Source organism: Rhinoraja longicauda, chromosome 8 (genome assembly GCF_053455715.1).
Source record: "Rhinoraja longicauda isolate Sanriku21f chromosome 8, sRhiLon1.1, whole genome shotgun sequence".
Taxonomy (NCBI): domain Eukaryota; kingdom Metazoa; phylum Chordata; class Chondrichthyes; order Rajiformes; family Arhynchobatidae; genus Rhinoraja; species Rhinoraja longicauda.
Genome location: NC_135960.1, coordinates 51121145 through 51147931, shown reverse-complemented (window position 1 = coordinate 51147931; position 26787 = coordinate 51121145). Strand labels below are relative to the sequence as shown.

The window sequence follows — 26787 nt, the reverse complement described above, 5'->3', positions numbered from 1 at the left end:
ACAGTTGCTTTAATTCTCTCAGCAACTTAGCCAGGTGGGATCTTAAAATTGCCCATTTACCACCTCGTTACTGCCAGATTATATTTTTATGATGACCAGATTTGAAGATGGTTGTTGTCCCTGCATATGAATGTGTTGGTCGGGTGGTCTAATCGATGTTGGAGTAACAGTTTAACTTTGAGTTCAGACAAAGGGTCTTAACACGACAAGTGGGATTGTCCATTACAGAAGCCTGACCCGCTGAGTTCTACAGGAAGCTTGGTTTTTGCCAATAATCTAGAATATTCAATTCAAATGGCAAGTTGAATAGAAATTCAGTGAGTAATGTAGAGATTAAGGCAAAACTACTGGATCGCTATAAAATCTCCTCTGGTTCACTAATGCTCTTTCGAGAAGGAAATCTGCTGTCCTTGCCTGGACTGACCTACGTGTGCCTTCAGTTCCACTAATCTGGTTGACTCTTAAGTGCCCTCTGAAAGAAAGCTCTGTTATATACCCTATCAAGCTTCTCATTTCAAGGGAAGTTAGTGATTGGTGATGAATGCTGGGCTTCTAGTGACATCTGAATCATGACTTTGTGCCTGGTTTCTGAGGTGATGGAAAATTATGTAGACATTTGCTTGTTGGAAACATGGGAATTGTAAGTGGGGATAATATTTAAATATTGGGCATTGCCACTATCCGTAATTAAGCATATTCTTTTTTTTAAAATGCAGCTGTGGGAGCAACTGCAGTTTATCCTATTGATTTAGTGAAGACACGAATGCAGAACCAACGCTCTACAGGATCCTTCATTGGGGAGTTGATGTACAAAAATAGCTTTGACTGTTTCCAGAAAGTTATACGTTACGAAGGTGTTTTTGGCCTTTATAGAGGTAGGTCTACAGTATATTATACAACCATGTGATTTATTAAGAGAGTATCATATCATATATATACAGCCGGAAACAGGCCTTTTCGGCCCTCCAAGTCCGTGCCGCCCAGCGATCCCCCGTACATTAACACTATCCTACACCTACTAGGGACAATTTTTACATTTACCCAGCCAATTAACCTACATACCTGTACGTCTTTGGAGTGTGGGAGGAAACCGAAGATCTCGGAGAAAACCCACGCAGGTCACGGGGAGAACGTACAAACTCCTTACAGTGCAGCACCCGTAGTCAGGATCGAACCTGAGTCTCCGGCGCTGCATTCGCTGTAAAGCAGTAACTCTACCGCTGCGCTACCGTGCCGCCCAAATTGGTATTATATGGTGTTACTACTACTATACCATAAAGGTATTTGATCCAAACCTCCTACTCCTGCACCTCCTACTATTGCTAGATGCTTTGAGCTCAGTACCTAAACCTTCATGCATCAAGGTTGGCTCTTATTCTGTCATGTGTGAGATTGTAGATTCAGGACCTTGTGGTATTCTGCAGGTAGGCAACACAATAGTGCAATAGGGGGAGGTGCTGCCTCACAGTTCCAATGACCTGCGTTGATTCTAACCTTCAATGCTATCCATGTGGAGTTTGCCCATTTCTCTTGTTTACTGAGTGAGATTTCTCTGGGTGCTCCTCTTTACTTCCAGATCTCAAAAACATGCTGGTTGGTAGGTTAGTGGTCCACGTAAATTATTCCAAGTGTAGTAGTGCAGTTGGAGAATAGGGAAGGGGAAATGTAAATTGAGGAAAATGTAGGGAGAATAATGATCAGCATGGATTCAGTGGTCTAAAGGGCCTTTTTCTGTGCTATGTGATGCTATGATTATCACTATTCGGGAAGTTATATGAAGTTAAATGTTTCTTTAATATAATAGTTCTGTGCTTTGCGTTGTATATTTGTTCATTTTTACCACTCTTAGAATAGTTTTTTCAGTTCTCCTTTCAAATTATTTTTGAATAAAGTAGATTTCTGAAACTTGAATCATATATGCATGATCATGTTCTATCCCATTTTAGTCCCTTTGACAAGATACTTCCAAACAATACAGGTATCTTGTGTTTTGGGGAATCAGGCTATGAAAAGAACTAGTTTGAGCTGATGAGGATAAATTTTAAAAAACTGTGCCACCATTAGCCATCACTAAGGTAACCATGATATAATCAGAATTTCCCCTCATTTTATCTTATCCCAATCACAATTGTTCTATATAGAGAAAAACAACGGCAGAATGACAGTAGGAAGAATTTCTTCGGTTTTTCGTTTGGAAAACGTTTAAAAATACCAGCTAAAATGAAGGAAAGACTGCCACCTTCTGATGGATTATTTCAGTCCGTGTAGCAATGGCAGTTTTGAGGATATACAGCTTACTGAGAACTTTTCACTGATAGCAACAGATATGCTTGACTGCATTGGCTGAGTACCAGCAAAAATCACTTAGCCACTTTATATTCAAAGGCAGTTGAGATTTACTGTAGACATAAAACATGAAAAGAAGAAAACACTGGTTAGGCTTCACTTGGGGTATTGTGTTCTGTTGTGATCACCACCCTGTTATGAAGGATATGATTGAGCTGGACAGAGAGCAGGAGAGATTTGCCAGGGTGTTGCCTGGATTGGAGGATTTTAGTTATGGGGAGAGATGCAACAGGCTGGTTTGTTTCTCCTGGGGTGATAAAGGCTGAGGTGTGACCTAACAGAAGTATACAACATTATGAGAGACATAGATAGGATTAAAATTCAAAATCTTTTTCCCATAGTCGGGGTATCAAAATAAAGAATTTAAAGTTTTGTGTTATTTTTTAGGACAGTTAATATGTCTGCAATGTGTGTTGTATCTAAACAGATTTCACTCAAACACTACCAAACCAGATTAATGTCATTTCTGATTTGTTCTTTGTGCAAATTTTTCAGGAAAAAAGGAATTAATTGGTTTGAAACATATTTGGGTAGACCTTTGCCATTCTCTGGAGTGCTGTGCAAATGCAGGTTCACTAGTTTATGTATATTTAAATTTAAAATGACATGGCTTTCTCGGTCAGGGCAAGGGTTAGATAGTTTGCATGATGATTTCTACAGTTTGATTCAACAAGTTTACCCAACGAGATTATCTTCTGTAAAGATTCTAAATAGTACAATTCTCAGCTGCCAGAGCTACATGTATTTGACCGGGTGGCACTGTTAACGATGGCAGCCTCACCAACAGTCTGTCTGTCTTTTCGTCTTTTTTGTTATTTTTAGTGTGTTTTAAAAAGTTTGTGTTAATGTTCTCTGGTTTGCTTTATGTGGGGGGAAGGGGGTCGGGGAAAACTTTTTTTCAATCTCTTACCTTGCTGGAGATGCGATTGTTTTCTGGATCGTATCTCCGGTTGCTCTATGGCCTAGCATCATGGAGCTGGCGGTCATGCTCGAGACTGACTTTGAGCCCCACTGCAGAGCCGTAGACTTACCATCAGAGCCTGTGATGCCTTGCCTGGCATCGACGCTCCAGCAGCGGCCTGCGGATTTCAACATCGAGGAGCTCGCAGTCTCCTGCAGTTTAATGTAGATAAGTGTGAGGTTATTCACTTTGGAAGTAAGAATAGAAAGGCAGATTATTATCTGAATGGTGTCAAGTTAGGAAGAGGGGATGTTCAACGAGATCTGGGTGTCCTAGTGCGTCAGTCACTGAAAGGAAGCATGCAGGTACAGCAGGCAGTGAAGAAAGCCAATGGAATGTTGGCCTTCGTAACAAGAGGAGTTGAGTATAGGAGCAAAGAGGTCCTTCTACAGTTGTACCGGGCCCTGGTGAGACCGCACCTGGAGTACTGTGTGCAGTTTTGGTCTCCAAATTTGAGGAAGGATATTCTTGCTATTGAGGGCGTGCAGCGTAGGTTCACTAGGTTGATTCCCGGAATGGCGGGACTGTCGTATGTTGAAAGGCTGGAGCAATTAGGCTTGTATACACTGGAATTTAGAAGGATGAGGGGGGATCTTATTGAAACGTATAAGATAATTAGGGGATTGGACACATTAGAGGCAGGAAACATGTTCCCAATGTTGGGGGAGTCCAGAACAAGGGGCCACAGTTTAAGAATAAGGGGTAGGCCATTTAGAACGGAGATGAGGAAGAACTTTTTCAGTCAGAGAGTGGTGAAGGTATGGAATTCTCTGCCTCAGAAGGCAGTGGAGGCCAGTTCGTTGGATGCTTTCAAGAGAGAGCTGGATAGAGCTCTTAAGGATAGCGGAGTGAGGGGGTATGGGGAGAAGGCAGGAACGGGGTACTGATTGAGAGTGATCAGCCATGACCGCATTGAATGGCGGTGCTGGCTCGAAGGGCTGAATGGCCTACTCCTGCACCTATTGTCTATTGTCTATTGTCTCGGGTAGAGACTGATGTTGGGAAGCTCCAAAGTCGCAGAAGGCTCGACCAGTCCCGACCCGGGGTCCGCTTGCCCGGCATGGGGGAGCTGAGATCCCCCATTGCTGGAGCTGGATCACCCTGATGTGGAGGGCTCGACTGCCGGCTACAGGAGCCAAGATCGTCCCGTCAATGGAAGGCTCAAACCCCCCACTGGGAGAACAAAGAAGGGAAGAGATTGAACTTTTTTTTCGCCTTCTATCACAGTGAGGAATGTGGAGGAGTCACTGGTGGATGTTTATGTTAAAATGTGTTTTGTGTGTCCTGTTGCTTTTTATTGGTATGACTGTATGGCAAATCAAATTCCTTGTATGTTGCAAAACATACTTGGCTAAAAGTATGATAATGATTATGATTATTATGTTTTGAGTGCCAGTAACTGCTGCAGGCAAGCGTGATCCTTTACCTTGAATACCTCTGGAGACTTAATTGAATAGCAGCCTGGAAAAGAAACGTAGAACTTAATAAGGATAGAAGTAAACCCCATGGTGCGCTCCAGTATGTAATAAGATTGTGGTTAAAATTCTACAACACTCTCCTGCCCGATCTCCATTTACCTTGATGTCCAGAGTACTGAAGAATCTGTCAGTGTCACGTTTCACTCTGCTCATCAGTTGAATTTCCATAGTCCTCTGGAGTAGAGAATCCCAAAAATCAACAACCCACCAATCAGTGTTCAATGACCAACCACTAGTCAGTCTGCCTCTCTGACAAGAGGATGTCGTTTGGAACTACCAAGCTTATTACGAGGCCTTTTGACCCACCAATGCTGCTGACCATTAAGCACCAATTTTTACACTAATCTTACCAAAACCTATTTTATTCTCCCTCTGTTCTCATTGTTCCCCACCCTCGGATTGTACCACTCTTCTACACACTGAGGCAATTAACCTACCAAACCATACAACTTTGGCATGTGGGAGAAAACCAGATCACCCAAGGAAACCCTTGTACTCACAGGAAAAATATGCAAACCCCACACACAGCACCCGAGGTCAGAATTGACCCAGGTCATTGGAAATGTGGGGCAGTATCTCTGCTAGCTGTGCACTGTGCCACTGTGCCACCTTAAATTGTTGTGCTTGTTTTGGCATTTAGTTACGATAGGGAATTAAACACAGACTTTTCCTAACAAGTTGGGTATCTGGAAGAAACTGACAATTAAGTGCCCTTCTTTCTTCTCACCTCTCCAAACCAATTAAATGATTGATTGAAAAATACAGCATGGAAACAGGCTGTTCAGCCCACCAAGACAATGCCGACCACCGATCACCAGTTCACACTAGTGCACTGTTATCCTACTTTCTCAACTCCATGTACACTAGGGGCAATTTAGAGGCCAATTAACCTGCACACAAACCCGCACATCTTTGGGATGTAGGAGGAAATCCAGAGCACCTGGAGTAAACCACAAAGAGAACATGCTAACTCCATACAGACGGCATCCGAGGTCTAGGTGGAGCAGGGTCTCTGCAACTGTTGGCAGCAGAGCCATGGTGCCCTTTTGTTTGAATGAGTGGAGGATGACTTTGTTCACCCAATGCAATATTGTGGATTTTATTATTAAAAATTGACTGGTGGGAAACAACCAGGGATAAAAGGCTTGACAATCATTTATCCATAGTACAGTTAGCTAGATTAATTAAAATGTTTTCTTTGATTATTTTGCCAATAATCAAATCATCAGTTTTGTATAAAACATTACTGTAGAGAAGATAAAATTATTTTGAATTTGCATAGCTTCTGTATTACAGCAATAAAGTTTGAGGCATCTCTGCATTATTAACTGATTATTAAACTTCTGCAAACACTGAAAAGCAAGTTAATTAAATTCTGTTATCAAATAATAAAAGGTTTATTACACAAAGGTAATAAGCCTTTTATGACATTTTCACGTGGATTATATTCAAATGCTAAATTTGTGTTCATTTTCCAATACTATCCAATGGTATCATGATGTATTTTTCTCCCCTTAGGTCTTTTACCACAGTTGTTGGGTGTTGCTCCAGAAAAAGCCATTAAACTTACTGTAAGTCTTTATTTTATATGCTATTCATTGTTTGATTTAGTTTTTATGACTCGTTTTTATGACGTAATGACTTGGAAGTCTATAATTACCCCATGAAGGTAATTATTTTACACCATCGGTATGCGGTTATAGCTGGTGCTTGTGAATAAATAATAGTTATTCTGTGCTTGATTTTTTCAAAAGCAAGATTAACTATATTGTCTTTATTTATTCTTCTTCTGAAAGTAGTTAAACAAAATATTGTTCTAAGTGAGGTAACCGAAGAACAAGATTCCTAGTTATGTCTAAGGCTGTGAGTGATAAAATGAACTTTTTCTTTCTTAAGTTGCCTATATATAATTCTGTGCTGCCACTGTTTTTTGCCATGGGTTTTCTGGTTTGCCAGTTACATGTTTTCTGGAAGAATTTAGAAAGGAAGTGCTAAGAGTGGTCAATTATCAACGATGCTTTTTATCCACTTTGGGATGTGCTAATTTATTCAAGTATTTTTTATTTCCAACCCAATGCTAACACCAATGAATATCCTTGAATCATGAACATGAGAGATTTGAAGTGCAGATATCTACACTTCAAATATGAATCTTGTGCTGTTTGTTTCTATATGCTTGTTCAGCATTTATACAACAGTCTTATCGATTGAGATTGTCCATCAGGGATTAGCTTCCTTACTGATTAGTTTAATTTCTTGGATTTTATAAGTTTTCTGTCTGTAGATAAACTGTTCAGCATCCCAAGTAATTTGATTTTTGTATGTTTCACATGGGCTCTTATCACTTGATTTATAATATAGTTATTAAAAGGGTAGTACTATATACCTGTCTCCCACTTAATTAATAAATCATGTTTGCTTCCAAGTGTCAAGTACATAATTTGATTGAATTCTGCTTTATACGCTTTACTTTAACTTTGGAAAGAAGAATATTTGAATTATTAATTTGCAGAATAAACATGGAAAAAAATGAAAAACATTTAATTGCTATTGTTTGAAATTTAAATTGCACAAAGTAATGGACTTTTCGTTTGATGGAAACTCAACCAATTAATAGTTTTCTTTTCCGCAATTATTTTGGCAACTTGTTTTTTGGAAGGAGATAATGTTAGGGAAATGTTAGTGTTGACCATTCTCATCTTCCAATGAGTGGGTTCAGCACAGAATGCTTGAAGACTGTTCTGCTGCGAGACAGTAAATGTGGAGACGGATTAGGAATTTATTCTTAAATTAAAAGTACGCCATCTTATGTGAGTACGCTTTTCTGTCAATAATATCTTATTGTCCATTTTCACTGTAAACAGATAAACGATTTTGTGAGAGACAGGTTCACTCAACGAGATGGCTCAATTGCTTTACTTGCAGAAATCCTAGCTGGTGGCTGTGTAAGTATTGTATGCGACTACTTTGAATCTCTGTAATGTGGATTCAGAATGTTATCTTGGAATATTGCTTTGAAGTTCTTCAGCTGAGCTGGCACACTAACATTTTTTTGCAGGTTTTTATTATATATAATTGTCTGTAGCTTTAAACCTGATGTATGTATTTTGAATTGGTCCTAGCTAAAGGATATTTAAAAATATCTCTGGATATAAACCACTATCTAAAAGGTGGCAAAAGAATTGTGATGGCATATTAGCTCTTAAGTTATTCAACATTTTTATTTTACTTTTTCTTTACCGGCTGAAGATAATAAATGAAAATCGTTAATCGTATCAGGGTAGACCTATAAGCCATTCCTGAACATACAACTCTGAAAAATATCCATTATTTTGTTATCCAGTACACTTCAATGTTGCACAATTTAATTTTCATAAAAGATCCTCCAACATTATTTGAGTTTTGGAAAATCTATTATGCAAAAATCATCTATTTTCCGTAATACTATATTTTTCATTAAATAACCACAAAGTATTACAATTATAGCATCACTCTTATAAATCCAAATTATCTATCTTATTGTGTTTTCTAAGGTTATATATATCCTGCATTCTGGAAGCTTACTCACTACATTGGTATTAGGTTTAGTGTGGTGTATAATTTTGAACAAATGGGTTGCAGTAGCAACATATGAATGATTAAATTGAAAGATACTGCATGGAAACGGGCCATTCTCCCACTGAGTCCATGCCGACTATCGATCACCCTTTCACACTAGTTCAATGTTATCCTACTTCTGCATTTCGCACACACACACACGCTAGGGACAATTTTTACCGAAGCCAATTAACCTACAAACCTGTACATCTTTGGAGTACGGGCAAAAACTGGAGCACGTAACGAAAACCCACACAGGTCACGGGGAGAACATGCAAACTCTGTACAGACAGCACACATAGTCAGGATCGAACCTGGGTCTCTGGCGCTGTAAGGCAACAACTATACCACCTGCTTCAGTGCTTTTCTAAAATTTTCAATGCTGCTACCTAATAATTATCCATTAAATTACACTATTTTCATCTCGTTTCCATTTCCAGTGCCACATTGTTCTTTTAAAAATTCAATGCCATTTGGTACCTAGTTCATTCTTTATCCTCATACAGACATTTTATTCTGAAGAAGGGTCTCAACCTGGAACATCACCCACTCCTTCTCTCCAGAGATGCTGCCTGTCCTCCTGAGTTATTCCAGCATTTTGTGTCTGTCTTCGGTTTTAATCTTTAAATGACTACTTAAGCCATTCTTTTACCTTGTGCATATTGCACATCCTTCACTGTGTCCTCGTTGTTATCCACTAGTCTCTGTTCATATTTCCTTTTAATCTACTTTCCATATGTAGCCTGAATTGCTTGTTCCATTTATCATGTGTCAATTCCTTTCTCTTAATCAACCATTAAAGTTGTAATTACAACCTGGGAACTCTATTTCACACAGATACGTATCTAGATCTATGCTCTCAACACCTCTGGTTTCTAATTTCATCATTAATCACCCTCTCCATGCTTATTTTTTACTAAGTTCATCTCGATTATTATCTTTTTATCACAAATTTAGATTTCCCCATTGTGTGCTATTTTCTTTGATTCCTATCATCAATTTTTATATTGAACCTAATTTATAAATTTCCCAGTTACTTCCTAGCCTTGTCTCATCCATTTCCAACTGTTATACCTTCAGATCTTTCACTTGCACACATAAAACCCCATTTCCAATGACTTAGACAATGACATTGCACTGCCACAATCCCAACACCTTTCCAGTTCTGTGTTCCCACTACAATTGCTTCCTGGTATAAAATTCTGTGCAATTTACTTTCTTCCTGCTCCTCTTGATGTAAGTGTGTTGGACAATATTTTTCTTTGAACCAATACAGTTAAAGAAGATTATCACATCCTTAATTGCATTGCTATTAAACGGGACCTTGCAGTATATTTGTAAAGCTGCATTTCTCATGCCACAACTGTTAGTTTAATTAAGTGATTGTGAAGCGCTTTGGGATGTTCAGGATGTGAAATGCATGTTAGAATTTGTTTTTTCTTTTTTCAATTTATAACAATTAAGTATCACTAAACACTCATCTTAAGTTTATTTGCAGCAACATACAAAATTAAAATTCTAATGACCTGATGAATGTTGTATTTGACTAACAGCAATTCAGAATTTTGTGATTGTCCAGACAAAACTGAAACCAGAAGAACAAACATTCTACTGAAAACCAAGACAGACCTGTCAGTATAAAAGGACGCAAAGTGCTGTGGTAACTTAGCAGGTCAGGCAGCATCTCTGGAGGACAGGGATTGGTGACGTTTAGTTTCGGGGCCATTCTTCAGTCTAATCTGCTGCTTGATCTTCTGAGTCGAGGGTCCCAATCTGAAATGTCACCTATCCATGTTCTCCAGAGATGCTAAGTTACTCCAGCACTTTGTGTGCTAAAGTGTATTAACCAGCATCTACAGTTCCTTGTTTCTACCATTAGTGGATGTGCCCGTAACTGGGCAATACTCCAATAGGTGCCACTTTCCACTCAGGATCTGCACTGTCCCTGCAGACCTCAGTCCAATGGGCAGCGTGAACCTCTGCAGCTTTCGCTGTCGTCAGGCTGGGAAATCTGCCGACTGAGCCCACGTCAAATATCTTTGTACAAGCATAGCGAACCCATTGGGAGAAATGGTCTGCTGGAAGAAATAAGTAAAGGCTTTTATTTGATGTAATTAACTTATTTTAAACGTTTTAATTTTTCAATGTGTTACTATTTTAACTTTAAATTCATTTTAATTGTTTTATTGTTTTAATAGTAATTTCTAACAGTTGCAGAGTAAATGTTTGTGAATATCAGAAACATTCATTTTGAACACCAGGAATGACAGATTGGTGGGCAAGGGGTAGTTGATGGCGATAGAGCCTTGGCTTCCAGTTGACGGCTACATCTTGAACTATGCTATATGTGTGGTCCTGGCCTGGGATTTACCAACTTCTGGATAGTGGAAAGTCTGCCCCAGTGTAGAGGGACTTTTAAGTTCGCAGCATATAATTCCATCAGTCAGACAGGTGTCTCAAATAATGAGAATGAAGCTACTCCTCAATTTTCCTGGTTGAAATTGTTGATTCTAAAATATAATTCTGTGAAATGTATTGATTTTGCAAATCCAATTCTTCTTCATACAGTGGTAGTCTTCTTTCTCCAGTATTCTGCATTACCTGCTCACTGAATGTACATTATTTCTCAAATCACTGCATAATGACAAGCAACACATACTGAAAGTAATTAATAATCTTCAACCTCCTGTTTTCCCAGACATTTAGTTTCATCTTACTTTAGTTAATTTTAATAAAAGATAGTGCAAAATTAGTATGTTATACTTTGCAGATTAAAACTAGAAATTACAGTATATTGTTCTGATATATTGTAGAAATCCTTTGAGGCGTTTCCTAAGTGGACCTTCATCTGTGAACTCATGTAGTAAGTCTCAGGATACTATTTCACATTCGAGGGACAGAGTCACGGTGAGCATGCTCCTGAGTTTAGTTGACATCTTAATATGTAGATTGATCTAGGAGGTTAAAACTTAGCATCAGTGAGGTTCCTTGGATCATCATCAGCAGAATTGTATGTGACCATAATCTGTATTGTCATGCCCAATATATTTCTCATTCCTCCATCACTACATTGTATAGATTGAGATTTTAAAATGAAAAACAAATGTAATGAAGAAGCTAGCTTGCTAAAAGCAAATTGCTGGGTCTCCAGATGGTTAATTAGTCCAACAGTAATGGAGAAAGGCTGTACAGATCGATCATATTCAGTGATGAATGGTGATGGACAACTGAACCAGATCATAGAATGAGACAGTATGAAAACGTTTGCAACTTGTGTCTGAAAATGCAACTATTTGCAACCAAGAGAGAACAGTCCTACTTAAGTTCATTCTGTGGCACACAGCATCATGAGTATCATAGCCCAGTTTATTTTATTCATGTTATTTTATTCATGTATACTGTGAAAGGACATAAAGTGCTCGAGTAACTCAGCGGGTCAGGCAGCATTTCTGGAGAACATGGATAGGTGACATTACGGGTCAGGACCCCTTCTCCAGAGATGCTGCCTTACCTGCTGAGTTATTCCCGCATTTTGTGTCCTTTTGTGTAAACTTTGTTCCTATAATATATGTTTTTTGGTTGTTTTTTTTGATTTAGAGATACTACTGTTGAGTCCTGTTAACCTTGATCTGTAAGGTTAAAGGTTTCTGCAGTGGTCATTTTCTTGTCAAACTTTACACCTTATAAGTCACTTCTCAATTGTATGTTTGTTAAGAGACTTCAGCAATGGTGTCTTCAATCAACACAGGTTCTTCCCTGGTTACGACAGGAACCTGAACAATTTGTAAGTCGGAAATGAACAAAAAGTGTGTGAGAGAGGATCACAGAAACAGCTGTGACGGGAGAGTGAGTAGGTGCAGGGAAAGCAGCTGCCAGCCGACCTCCTGTCTCAGTGAATGAGGGACAGGGTCTGCTCAGCACTGCCAGCTCTGCTCCATTTGGTTGTTGTGGCAGGGGAGGGGAGTTGGGGTTGGGAGATGCCCTGTTACCACCCAGCAGAAGATGCCTGCAGCAGCTGGTGAATGCATCCAGCCAGTCACAAAGAATTGTGTACAAGCTGTCCATTAATTGGGTGGTCATAACCTGGGGAGGCCCTGCACCTAATTGCTGACGGTCTGCTTGTCAGGTTCACAGTGGATTCTGCCAGTGCCAATCAGCTTCACACCTCATCAGAAACCCAATCCATATGGAAAGAAAGAGGGATGTTGAAAATCAAAGCAACATTGGTTCAATATTCCAAGAGGCACAGAGTTAATGTGTCGGGTCGGCAAGTTTGTATCAGAGCTGATAGAAGATTGTTGACCTGAAACATTAATTCTGTTCATCTTGTCATGGTTGTTTCTGACTTGCTGAGTATTTTCAGCATTTTCTATTTTTGATTGGATAGGGTGCCTTGGTAATCTGTCGGAGCTATCCAGTGGTTGTGGTCACAGCTGACAAATTCAGAGGCCATTTATCACAGAAGAACACTCACTGTAATACCTTTCATATGAAGCATCTTTACCCAGTCACATTCCCCTGCTTTATTAATGCCATTGGGTCTGTCGGGTTATGGAATAGATAATTCACTTATTACTCAACATTTTGCATCGGGAATAAATACAATTTTCCAAATATCTGGAGAATACAACTATCCCCAGACTCAGCCACATAAATAATTCATACAGCCATGAAGAATGTGCCCATTCCAATTTATTTTAAAAAAAACTGTTCTGTTTAGTCCCTTGCTCGAGGTTATAGATTAGTGAATTGTAGGTGCAAGTGTAATTGGTTTTTGAAAATTCCTATGGAATTTATTTCTATTTTGTTTTCAGATTAGGGATTTCACATTGTATCAACCCTCTGAAGAAATATCTGATTTTTTTTCCCTCCACTTTTGCTAATTATTTTAACTCTGATCTCTGGTTGCTGACTTTCTTATCAGAAAACCACATTAATTAGTATATTAAAGACTCCCATGATTCTGAATATTTCTATTTGATTTTCTATTCATATTTCATCATTGTAAGGAAAATAATTCCGAGTTTCTCAGACTCTGTTAATCTAATGTCCCCCAAATGTTATCCTGATGCGTCAGTTTTATGCTTTTGCTTGGATCATGCCATCCTTTCTAACATGATTTTTGTGGACAGTATTCTGACGAGCTGACACATATTCATTGGTTGTTATTGCTAAACACATGCAGCAGATCAGTGTTTACTTCCATTAACATCAGTGGAACCAAATTTACAGAGATGAACACGTGGTCAGTATTTTCTCATTTGTTTAGTACCAGTGGATAACATATAGAATGATAAAGTAAGAGGGATCCAGGACTGAAACAGACCCTGCACACAGCTGAGTTTGTATTGATTATCAACCACCCATTTACACTAATCCTAAATTTAATTCTGCTTTTTAATTCTCACCATAAACTCCCCCTTTGCTCTCACCCGTGATTCTACCACTCTCCTATAACATTGGACTGGAGACAAATTCCAGTGGAAATCAACACAACATGTCTTTGGGATGTGGGAGCGATGTGGTACCCAGGTAAAATTCGCATAGTCAAGAGTGAATGCAGAAACTCCACATACAGAGCACCCAATGTCAGGTTGAATCTGGGTTTGTGGTGCTGCAAGGTGTTATCTCCACTATCTTCAAGCATCTTCCCCAAAGTCCTTTTAACAAAGCTAAATATCCCTATACAGACACAAAATTGTGGAGTAACTCATCAGGACAGGCAGCTTCTCTGGATAAAAGAAATGGGTGGCGTTTCGGGTTGAGACCCTTCTTCAGACCCGTCTCAACCCGAAATGTCACCCATTCCTGCTATCCAGATGCTGCCTGTCCAGCTCAGTTACTCCAGCATTTTGTGTCTATCTTCGGTTTAAACCAACATCTGCAGTTCCTACAAAACTAAGTATCCCTATGTTTGTTTTACTATCCGAATGGAGCCTACACTTTGAGGTATTTACGTGTCCCTCTGCAGAGCTAGAAATGCCGCTGCTTTGGAGCTCGCATTAGTGATTTAAAAAGAGTAACACATTTGTTAATTTCCAATTTAATTTAGAAATTAAGCATCAGATCTGAAGCAAATGTAATCATCCTTTCAAAAAACAATGCTGTCAAATGTCAGGAAATATCACACCACTTTAATTTAGAAAGATTTTCCAATCTTAAAACAAACTTTCACACTTTTGGGTAAGCACATCTGTTAGAATTCTGAATATCTGCATTGGAGAAAGCTGGCACTCCATTCATGTAAAAGTTCAGTTTGAATTTTCTTTTTTTCCTCGTCGTTTGGACGATGGAATGAGAAGCGGGTTCATTGAAATCAAACCCAACAAAAGTTTGACGTGCCAGCAATTAAACTTTATTTGGGAATATTTTCTTCAATTTTTCTAAAGTTAATTTGCAGACCGAAAGGCTTTACGAGAATCATTCTTAGATTTAAAATGAATTGGGTTTTAACCAAGCTTGTGAATTGAAACTTTTTAAATAAACAGCATCTTTGAATATGAACATTTTGTATGTGTTATTTAGCTTAACCACTTGAGTAATACCTTAATTAAAATGCCTGGAGAGTTTGTTTAATCCAAATTTTATCAGGAGTTTAATGAAAGACCGCGTCATATTAAATAAAATCAGAAAATGTTGGAAATGCACAGCAGATCAGGCATTATGAGCAGTGTATCTGCCTCACAGTGTAGAGACCCGGGTTCGATCCAGACCTCTGGTGCTGTTAATTTTATGAATTATGCTGTGCCCGATATTACAACCACTGTTTGGTGATCTCAAAATAAATCTTAGCAATGTTTGCGATCCTTTGATCCCCTTATACAAGTTCTATCATTGAAAATTCTGCTCAATCACATTTGGAAAATTGCCTGGTCTAGTGAATCATGGATTTTTCCTGACAAGATGAAAACATTTAATTGATGTAGATTTGCTTTAGATTACTGTTGAAATACTGAGATTTAGATGTTACATGGATACCACTTAGTGCTTAACTTTCTGGGAATACTCTCTATTAGCTGGAGTTTATATTTGGTTGGGTCTTCTCATTGTTTTGGTTTGACAGAAGTGATTGTCTTCAAATGGTTGCTTTTGAAAATTTGCTTTCTTTAATACATTGTCCCTATTTTGTGGAATTATAATTGCTGGGAAGATTAACAAAGGCATTTTCTGCTGCTGTGGCAACGGTACAATTTTATCCCCATATATTTAGGATGAATTTAAATATCTCAAATAAATAAATTTGTTAAGATAGAACCTGATAGTGCAACTAGAATGAACCAAAATTGGAATGGAAGTTTTAACATTTTTATTTCTTTCAGGCTGGTGGTTCTCAGGTGATCTTTACAAATCCACTGGAAATAGTGAAAATCCGATTGCAAGTTGCAGGAGAGATCACCACTGGCCCCCGAGTCAGTGCACTCTCTGTAATGCGTGACCTTGGATTTCTGGGTTTGTACAAGGTGGGTGGTTCCTCGTGTTAACATACTCGTGTGTATGTGGTCAATATCACATTTAAATTGATTTCTATTTTGGAAAAAGATGACTAGAATATTTTTTTAATTCAGAAAATCTGCTCAGAAGTATTGTTTCAGAATCTATTAATTTTTCCAATTTACTGTTGTTTATTTTATTGCATTTATTTTAATTTTAAATCTGTTTCTTTCCATCTTTGGATTTCTGTTTTGGTCAAACTATTCACTACTTCGAGTCTCTTCTGAATCAGTTTCCTATCCCGAGCATAATTGTAGCAAACAAATACGCATTTTTAATGGCTTAATAATTTTTATGTGTTGATGTCTAATATTGCCCACAATTTTTATTAGCCTTACCAATGTTCATCATTAACTCTTCATGAGTGAAGAATTATAAAATCTATATTAACCTCATTTAATCTGAACGTGTGGCCTTATCTGCCTGCATTATTTGAATGCACTTATTTCTGTATTTGGTACTTGGTACAAATCTGTATTTGGTCATTTCCATGCCCTAATTTTTTGCTCTTCATCCCAAATGCTTTAAATCCTCATTTATCTACATTTAAATTGTCTCTGTCATATTCCCTTGTAAATTAATCATTTTATTCACTGAGCTCTTTCCTTTGGTCCCTCAAAGTATTTTAAGCTAGTCCTGTTAACGTAATATTCTGGAATATGATTCTACATGGAAATATTCAATGGACATTTAATTGTTTCTTTAATTGTTACAATAACATTTAATTTAATCAAGTTTGTAAACAAGAGAAGTAAGATTTTCATGAGGAAAATCCTTTACACAATGTACAGTTGGAATCTGAAGTGAAGTGTCTGATGTAATGGAGGCAGGTCCCATAGTGGCCTTCAAGAGGGAAGGATAAATATATGGTGGGTAAAAAGGGTGCAAGGCTATTTGTGAAGGGCCAGTGAGTAGAACTAGAAAGTTTATCTAATGTATAGCTGGTGTGCACATAATGGGCTGCATGGCCTGCAATAATCATTCTACTATGCTGCCTACATAACTGTGAATTTAGATTAGTATGGTAGAGCTAAACAGGTTTGAAACAGTACCATTGGCCCAACTCTTCAATGCTAAGTTGCCTATCTATGCTTGTCCCATTTTTCTGCATTTGGCTTATAATCCTCTGGACCTTTTTCTATCCATGTACCAGTGAGATTGTGGCTTTAAAGTGACAGAATTTCGATGGTAGCTTTTCTTAATATTGGTTTAACAAGTTTATTTGAACATAATTGATTATGTAATGCCTAAAAAGTTGCAGTTTGTATCTAAATGTTGATTTTTAATTTTTTTTCAATAGGGAGCAAAAGCCTGTTTCCTTCGTGATATCCCATTCTCAGCAATCTACTTTCCAGTTTATGCTCACACTAAGCTATTATTTGCAGATGAGCAGGGTAGGTTGGGTGCATTCCAGCTTCTTGCAGCTGGTGCTATTGCAGGTAAGGAGAAACCACAAACTTCAATTAGTAGCATCTTTTTATTTTGATGAGAGAGATTTAATAAATGTTTGTATTCAGTATCCGAATTGCATTGTATTTGTTAGTATTAGGCATGTAAGCTTGAATTTTACAATTTATTAACTTGAGAGTGTATTTTGAATTTCAGACTTTTTGTACCAAATGTGATATCTGAAAATTAACATAGCTATTATATTGATAATTGCCATTTGCCTAACTTTTTATAACAAAAGGTTACTTGAGTTTTTCCCTTATTAGTTCTCCTCAGCCTGGCTGATATTTTCAGTTGACAAAAACATTAAAACGGATTGCCCAGTTATTTATCTCATGGTACCTTGCTGTGTACAAATTTTGGCGTTCTATTCTGTGCATTACATTTGTATTGCATTATTTAAGTTAGAGCAACACAGCACGGAAACAGGCCCTTCGACCCAACTCGTCTATGCCAGCCAACATGCCCCATTTAAGCTAGTCTCATTTGCCTGTGTTTAGCTCAACTTCTATACTCCATACCCTGACTGAAGGCCAATATACCAAAAGTCTTTTTATCACCCAACCTATGATGCTACTTTGGGGGAAATGTGTACCTGTACTCCTAGATGCTCTACAACACTCCCTAGCGACCTACCATTCACTGTGAGGGGCCTGCACTGGTTTGACTTCCCAAAATGTGACACCTCACATTTATCTACGTTAAATCATGACTCATTCCTCAGCCCACTTGCCCAGCCTGCTGTAATTTTTGATAACTATCTAAACTGTTTACTATATCACCTACTATAATATCATCTGCAAACTTATTAATCATGCCTTGTCATTCTTATCCAAGTTGTTGATATAATCCACAAACAACTAAAAGCCCAGCACTGATCCCTGAAACACACCACTCATCACAAGTCTCCAGTCTGAAACGTACCCTTCCACCACCACCCTCTGCTTTCTTCCATAAAGCCGATTCTGTGTCCAGTTAGACACAAAATGCTGGAGCAACTCAGCAGGACAGGCAACATCTCTGGAGAGAAGGAATGGGTAATGTTTCGGGTCGAGACCCTTTTTCAGACGGAAGAAGGGTCTTGACATGAAACGTCACCCATTTCTTCTTTCCAGGGGTGCTGCCTGTCCTGCTGAGTTACTCCAGCATTTTGTATCTTATCTTTGGTTTAAACCAGCATCTGCAATTCCTTCCTCTGTGTCCAGTTAGCCAGCTCTCCCTGGATGCCATGCAACCTAACCTTCCAGGGCAGCCTATCATGCTGAACCTTATCGAATGCCATGCTGAAGCTCATATATACATCTATGGCCTTGCCCTCTTCAACCTTGTTTCTTCATCAAAACCTCAATCAAATTTGGAAGACAATCTCCCACGTATAAAACCATGCTGAACTTCCCTAATCAGCCTATCTATCAAAATGCATATATCTATCAAAATGCACAGTATCTTCTCCAGTAGCTTACCTACCACAGATATTAGATTCACTGGTCTTTAGGCTTTTTCTTGCAGCCCTTCTTAAATAGAGGCACAACATTAGCCACCGTGCATTCATCCAGCCTCTCACTCTTAACTCGTATATCTCTGCCAGGGCTCCTGCAATTTCTTCTCTAGCTTCCCAAAGTGATATATCTGATCGGGCCTTGGAGATATATCTACCTTCATACGCACTAGGACATCTGATAACTCCTTGAATCGAATTCGGACTATCCTCGACATCTCCGACGTCCCAAGTTCTCTAGCCTTCATGTTTTTCTCCACGGTAAAAGCTTTTCACGTCAAAAGGTTTCCAATGCAAGAGCTAGTTCTTTGCATTGTAAATGGGAAACATTTGGAACATTTTCATTTAAGTAGTAATCAATGGCATTGGTCGTTCATGCCCGTCACGTCTTACTGGAACTGGAGACTGATTGTGGTTTATATCCACAATATAACATGGTTATTTTATTTTAGGTATTCCAGCTGCGTCGTTAGTAACTCCTGCGGATGTCATCAAAACAAGACTTCAAGTAGCAGCTCGTGCCGGTCAAACTACCTACAGTGGTGTTATTGACTGTTTCAGAAAGATCTTAAGCGAAGAGGGTCCTAGAGCTTTTTGGAAGGGAGCAGGAGGTATGGAGATGCTATGAAAATAATTAAAGGTCTTGAAATAGTGAACATCGATCAATACCCTAATCAAACAGCCAACTATCGTATACAAATTTGCTTTTTACTTTTCTCACAGCCCGAGTCTGCCGGTCCTCTCCTCAGTTTGGTGTAACTCTGGTGACATATGAACTTTTGCAACGGTGGCTGAATCTTGACTTTGGGGGAATGTGAGTATGCTTTCAAACTTTTCCACAAAACATTTCTTGCCATTTCTTAATTTCCATTGTTTTGGAAATCTACATTCCATTTTTAGATCAAAAGTTTCAAAACAAAATTTTCTTTCAGTGCAGCACAACATAATTGTTGTCATATGTTCACATTATTTTATTAATTTATGAAGTCCCTCTCTGCCAAGAACTTAGAATTTCAGCAAAAACAGTCTGTTCCTGAGGCCTTGTTTTTATCGAATGGTAAATGATTTTTCAACTTGTCAGTCAGGAGTGGTGGCATGGTTTATCCAAGTACTTCGCTGAGCTGTCAAGCTGTTACTGTTGAATTATTTGAGGCAGGTGTTTGTCTCCATCTCTATCCACAATGAGTATGCCTCCGTTCTTGGTAATGGCTGTGTAAAACTCAGTGGGTCTGAATGCTGTATTCATAACCTGAGGTTGCAAACTGGAGTTGAATAAGGTTGTGTTTGTTATCTGCATCTTTGTCCCACGTTTTCTGAATCTTTCTCAACACAACACTCTGCCATACCTCCAATGCGGCATCCAGGGTGGTGCAATGGCACAGCGATTGCTGCCTTACAGAGGCCCAGGTTCGATCCCAACTATGGGTGCTGTCCCTATGGAGTTTGTATGTTCTCTATGTGACCTCATGGGTTTTCTCTGGGTCCTCCGGTTTCCTCCCATATTCCAAAAATGGCAGGTTTGTGGGATAATTGGTTTCTGCAAATTGCCCCTAGTGTAGGATAGAACGTGCACAGGCAATCATTGGTCGGCGTGGACTCGGTGGGCCGAAGGGCATGTTTCCACGCTATATCTTTAAACTCAACTAACTAAACAATGAACTAGTGTGCAGCTAAGCTACAGGATAAATGGAAAACGATATCACCACTCCAGAAACAAGTTAGTTACAACTTTAGCTGCAGAGTGCAGATGATGCTTTCATTTGAAGGCTAAACTCCAAATCATTGTCTAGTCGTTCAAATTGAAGCATATGAGAATGAGGGCCTTGAACCTCTGCAAAATGGAAGTCTTCCATCAACCTGTCCCTGTTGTCCTAGAATGCCCTTCAGAAATAGAGGCCCAAAGGGAACCCTGGAAAGCATGGACTTTATTCTATATCTTAGAAGATACCTCTCAATAAATGCAATCATTTAAATTGAAATTCACCATTGTTATCAGTGTCCTAGCATGGCTTTTGGTCATCTGAAGAAATGTTTGAAGATCAAGACCTCAGTCCTGGTTTGAAGCTCTTGGACTCCAGAGCAGCAGAGATTCCCATGTTTCTATATGCTATTAAGATAAGGTCTGCCTAGAACAAGTACATTCACTTGGGGAAAAAAGTGTAATGACCCAATGATTTATGGGGAATTCCAGGCCCATGACACCTCAAAATGGTGTGTCTGGGATGGCAATAAGAGCTTCAGGTTTATTTGTTGGAAACACGTAGAAACTCAACAAACACGTCAGATGAAGCACACCAGCTTCCAATTACCAACTGGCACCACTTCAGTCTGGATAACCTTCTCAAACACTTCACAGCAGTAACAGCAATTCATCCTTGATCCTGAGAGATGCCAAAAACAACTGATTTATCAAATGAGTAATTGTAAATGACGGTGTAGGGGATTTAACATCAACCCTCTGTTCTAAAACATTATTGTTGGGGTCCCACAGATATAGCTGGGACAAAAAGGTACAGAGAAGTTGGGGCCAATTAAGATTGCTGTGCCACCTTTCTAAACAATCTAAAAACAAAAGGTAGACACAAAATGCTGACTGAAGAAGGATCTCGACCCGCAACGTCACCTATTCCTTCTCTCCAGGGATGCTGCCTGTCCTACTGAGTTACTCCAGCATTTTGTGTCTACCTTCGATTTAAACTAGCATCTGCAGTTCTTTCCTACACAATCTCTAAACAAAAGCAGGAGCACACAAGTAAATAAGACTACAAATGGGCAAACTGAATTTTTATTAAAATTAAGTTTTCAGCAGAATTTCAATTCATTGTAAATAAAGTCTTGAGTATTCTTTTGGATAAATCTTAAATTATATGAAAACACAGGAAAAGATGCAGTATGAATCCATTAGAGGCTGAATGAAGAGCAATTTAATTGATGCAATTTCATGAAAGGTTTGTCTATTGCATATTTTAATATCAGGAACCATCAGGTGAATGAATGAATGAATGAGTGAAATCACCTGTTCAGTACTGCCTTCAACCACTGAAGGTCACCTCACCTTCTGTCTCCTTTCTCTGTTCGTTTACTTATTTATCTATTTATTCACTTCCCTATGTTCTCTAAATCCCTGTAAAGCGTCTTTGAATATATGAAAAGCGCTATATAAATGTAATGCATTATTATTATTATTATTATTGGCCAAGTATGCAGATACAAGGAATGTGCCTTGGTGCTCCGCTCACAAATGACAACACAAACATACAGTTAACAATTAAGAATAAAGCATAACCACATCAAAACAATAAGGATACAACATTACGGTCTAAATATGTGGGTGAAAATAAACCAGAGCAAAAAACAGACTACAGACTTTGGTTATTGAGTAGAACTATCACTCGTGGAAAAAAGCTTTATAAGAATTCTGTTCCCTCCAAAGCTCAAATCTCAGAACTGAAAGTACATTATTGCTAACAAAAACACAATTTTACGAATAAGTATTGCCAATCGCACCATTTAATAAATTCTAACTGATTTCTGAGCTGATTTTTTTCCCCCATTTGGCAAATTGATCTTGAGAATAGTTCATTTGTTGAAATGTAACTGCAGTGTGTTAGTGCCAGAGATGCCAGTGTTTTCTACTTTGTTTTATTATGGTGGGGGAAAAGGAGCAAATTGACATTGATCCTTGAAGGTGTTTTGGGAGAGGGGTATTGTATTCCAATTTTATGATAGCATTTTCCCCTCAATGTTACTTTGAATAGTTGTATCTGATATCATTCCCATTGAGAAAAATATTGGAATTTAGATTCGTCTATGATATGGGCATATCTTAAAGGCTGTTTACTAAAATCTATTACGTATTTTTCTAACAGAAAACCAGTTGGTTCTGAGCCTACACCGAAATCAAGGATTTCTGACCTTCCTCCAGTCTCTCCTCATCATATTGGAGGTTACAAACTAGCTGCTGCTACTTTTGCTGGTATCGAAAACAAGTTTGGGCTTTACCTGCCTAAATTTAGATCTTCAGGTGTAGCTACAGTCCATCCACAGGTATCATCTGGTTCTCCGGGATCTTAGGAGATCTCTTCCATGAGGTGAAATCAAATAACATGGAACAATGTTGAAATAGCTGCATGTCGGTGGAGGTCAATTCAAATTTGATTGAAATCATGTATTTCCTAATTAAATTTTTGTAATAATACTATGAATTGTTTGCATTGCAGAAAATTGTTGTCAGACTTTATTTGTATAATTTGAGAGGCTCATAAAAGACAAAAACAAGGAAAGTTAATGCAGCTATAACTAAATACTTAAAACCACTTAAGTTACAAGATTGTTTCAGAGAGCAGTATATTCAGTCAATGTTTGGTTTGAAGAGTTTATATTTCTGTTATGCTAACTCCTTATCACTTTAAAAACAAAATGGTTCAATTATCGATGTGCTTTTCCTTGTTCTGTTCTTTTCCTGTTGCTTATTGATGAATCAGAAATAGTTCAAAACAGAACTTGTTCAGCACAGTATTGTATTAAACTTGGCTGTTACAAGGCTTAATGCACATTTTACTTTGCTGTCTCGATCCCCTGTTTACAATTGTGGTACCACATGGTTCCAAGTTTAACAATAATGTGAATGCAGCTAAGAAAAATAACTACAAAATTGAAATCAACTTGTTTTCTTGAAACTGTGCCTAAGAACAATGAACTGTGGATGTTGGCAGGTTGGTTAGAAGTGTTGCTCTTAATATTAAAATGTATCACAGCAAAAAAACACTCCCAATTATTGGCAACAGGTTACGGCATTTGGCAAAGAATGGTTACACCAAAATACGTTCTCTCCCTCTGCATTTTTAATGTACTTTACTTTGCCTTGTGTAATGGAGTTATCTATTTGAAGGATTTTGCATAAATTCTGCATGTTTGACACATGGTGAAAACATGATCTTCATGTTAAGTATAAAACAGGATTCTTGCTGATGGACCCTGTAGTTTTTCTACTTATGAGGCAGAGGTGGAAGGATAACATTTTAAATTATTACTCTAAAATGAAGGAAGGAGTCGGCTTCATGATGCTGTTTCTTCTGGCATTTATGAAGGCCATTGTCCAAAAATGGGTAAAGCTTAGCCCTGATACGGTAGAAATTTGGTCTGTAAGTCTGTTGAAACCAGTAATGGCAAGATAAATAGGGGAGATAGTACTATTCTTTATAGCTGATTTTAAATAAAATTATCCATGTATGATCTTTAATTTAAAATATCTGGCGTTATTTTAGACTTTGCTTTGCACAGCTTGCACTTGACATACCTGTACATATTGTACATCTGTACAGAGACATTGTAGAAGACTGAATAAATCACACAATGCTGGGGCAATATGCTTGAGTTAAAGGGGTTGCTGAAAAACACTGTACAGATTATGATGTTTGTTAAATCATTGCATTTAATCTAAAATGTCACCATATTTTAAAGAAATATAATTTTCACTATTGACTTGTTTTATGAAAATGTGTTTCATTTGGTGTCTGAATTGCTAGGAAAACTGGATCTGACTAAATATGCTCATTTTAGGTCATCAGCAAAGCCCCAAAAATGCTTTTAATTATGTATATTTCAGCATATTTGCTGAAAATATTCCTTAATTTTGTAACTGGGTGTTTCTCGATGATGTGAAGCCACATTTGAACTATGTACAGATTAAGGTTCCTTTGGTACTATTCAAGTATGTACATTAACCACCAGCAGTTTTACCTGTGTGACAAGAAATACACCTAATGTGACATTTCTACAATTAAAATGTATATATGGCAGATAAAACCGGTTGCATTTTTGATGTCTCTGTAGTAAACTCAAATGAGTTAACAGTAAATTTGATTTTACCTGCTGACCCTAAATCCATTTAAAAAAGAACCCTGCTAGCAGTAGAAAGAGCTTATTGCAACAGAGCAAGGGAATCATTCATTGTTTTCCACTTCTCTCATCCGATGCCAAAAGAACAAACTTGGAGAAAATGCTCAAAGTTGCACCATGAAAATGGAAAAGGACTGTGTGTGTGTGTGTGTCTGTATGTACTTGTATGGTTCAATATAAAACATCAGTTCCAAAATTTACTTTCCTGTATATTTTATTTATGTAACAATATTCATGCCAATTTTACATAAGTTCTATAAAAACATATCTAGCAAATTGATTAGTTTAAACCATTAGTTCCTGACAGTTTGGTGTAAATAATAACAAAGTTCTATTATGCTTTAAAATAGTATCAGAAGATCAATTAATGTCAAGTGTGTTCCAGTTGTAAATTTTGCACCCTGGGCGTTGTAGGCATGATAATTAAAAAAAATCTTACTAGTTCAGAGACAGCTGAGAAACAGTCAAGTTGGCTAACATAGGTGTTGAACTATGCAATGGTTGGGCTATTTTTTTAAATTAGTTAACAGCAGTTGACAAATATTTTAAGAACCTGGGTGTTTTTATTAAAGTTCTGTAAATTGAGATCACACTTTAAAGTAATTCAGGCCTTTTAAGAAATTAGTATTTTATTACAGATCAGTATTAAAAGAAATGCTTGCTTTTACATTCGTAAAGATTAATTTTTATGCCTTATCTGTTGTTAAACATAGCTTAATAAAAACAAAACATTATAAATACTTTCAGGTCAAGCGGCTGATGTGGAGAAAAAATATATGTCGGGTCACAAACCTCAAATCTTAACTTTATTTTTCACAGATGCTACTGAATTTTGTCTTAGTTTAGATTTCCTGAATCTTCCAATGCCCAACCGTCTGGAATTATAAATGTTGGTACAACTTTCACATTCCCCAAAGTTTTTAAAATGTACTCAAAAGTCTAATAAGGGTAAGTTGTATTTCTAACAATAGCAAAACTACAAGAGAAAAAATGCAGATTTAACTTCTCACAATGTCCCTTGCCTTTTTGGTCATTAAGTGCAACAATGTCAACTGCTTACAGGGTGACTCTTGCAGTCATACATGTGACATGGTGAGTTCAAAATGTCAGTGATGGATAAATGGGCTATCAGGATCACTGAACCATAGAAACTGATTTTCAGAAAAATACTTAAATTACAAATTTAATACAGGAAAGTATAACCTTTATGATAGTAGATATTAAAAATAATGACAGCTACATTCAATTCCCGAAGTGTGCATTTTTTAAATAAAATTGCTAATTCTACCCTCTTACCCATTGCACAAATTAGCGACATTTGGTCAAATGTTAATTTGACCACCTTTTATAATGTAATGAGACTCATTTTACTGAATGGGGGGAGAATGGAATGAACAATTTTGGGCAGCAATTCATTTAGCTGTTATACCAACCAAGATTCTAAGTTTAATTGGACAGTAAATTGAAATGTTTCCTACTCTACATTCAGGTCTTGGCTTGAATTCTGATCTGCTATTTATGCTGCAATTTCCTCCTCTGCATCAGCTCTGTTTGCATTTATTTCTGCCAAAGTGCGAGCGAAGCGTGTCCATTCGTCACTTCGAGGAACTGCTATTTGCTGTGAAAAAAGAAAGAAGTTTTAAGCTCTCATACCCTTCAGTTAATTTGGTATGTAGACAATTTAAAACAAAATAGATGCAATAGACAGTAGACAAAGTATCATCTTGCAAAACAGAAGGGCCAGTAATGTTAAATTCTGATAATATTTTGAAATGCATCTAGTTTGAGTAAATTCCAACATTATAATACCTTTGGTGATAAAGCTATTGTCTGAATGATCTCCCATTCAAATGAAATCTGGTCATGATAGTCACTCTGGACTCAAATAAACAGTTGGCCCACTACAAAAGTTAATAAATAAATATCATCCTTCACTAGATTTCAGATTAGTTGCCCCATTACCATATGATGAGCGTTTGACAGCACTTGGTCCCTACTTGCTGGAGTTTAGAAGGGCGGCAGGGGGGGGGATCTCATTGAAACTTACCGAATCGTGAAAGGCCTGG

At 37.9% G+C, this 26787-nt stretch overlaps 2 protein-coding genes across 5 annotated transcripts in view; one reads left to right on the top strand and one right to left on the bottom strand.

Moving 5' to 3' along the window:
• slc25a12 (solute carrier family 25 member 12) overlaps window positions 1-24991 on the top strand; it is a 75276-nt gene extending 50285 nt beyond the window's left edge. The window contains exons 11-18 of one of the 2 annotated variants that reach the window (XM_078403939.1): window positions 717-875; window positions 6304-6356; window positions 7650-7730; window positions 15702-15842; window positions 17174-17312; window positions 19273-19431; window positions 19544-19634; window positions 22690-24991. In XM_078403939.1, coding sequence (XP_078260065.1) covers window positions 717-875; window positions 6304-6356; window positions 7650-7730; window positions 15702-15842; window positions 17174-17312; window positions 19273-19431; window positions 19544-19634; window positions 22690-22894 — 1028 coding nt within the window. In that variant the 3' untranslated portion in view covers window positions 22895-24991. The remainder of the gene's footprint in view (window positions 1-716; window positions 876-6303; window positions 6357-7649; window positions 7731-15701; window positions 15843-17173; window positions 17313-19272; window positions 19432-19543; window positions 19635-22689) is intronic. The other variant, XM_078403940.1, reaches the window with a different exon arrangement.
• Window positions 24992-25332: 341 nt separating this feature from the next.
• The window catches only part of LOC144595959 (cytoplasmic dynein 1 intermediate chain 2-like), a 161395-nt gene continuing 159940 nt past the window's right edge, over window positions 25333-26787 (bottom strand). For all 3 annotated transcript variants that reach the window (XM_078403941.1, XM_078403943.1, XM_078403942.1), the window contains one exon: window positions 25333-26339. In XM_078403941.1, coding sequence (XP_078260067.1) covers window positions 26238-26339 — 102 coding nt within the window. In that variant the 3' untranslated portion in view covers window positions 25333-26237. The remainder of the gene's footprint in view (window positions 26340-26787) is intronic.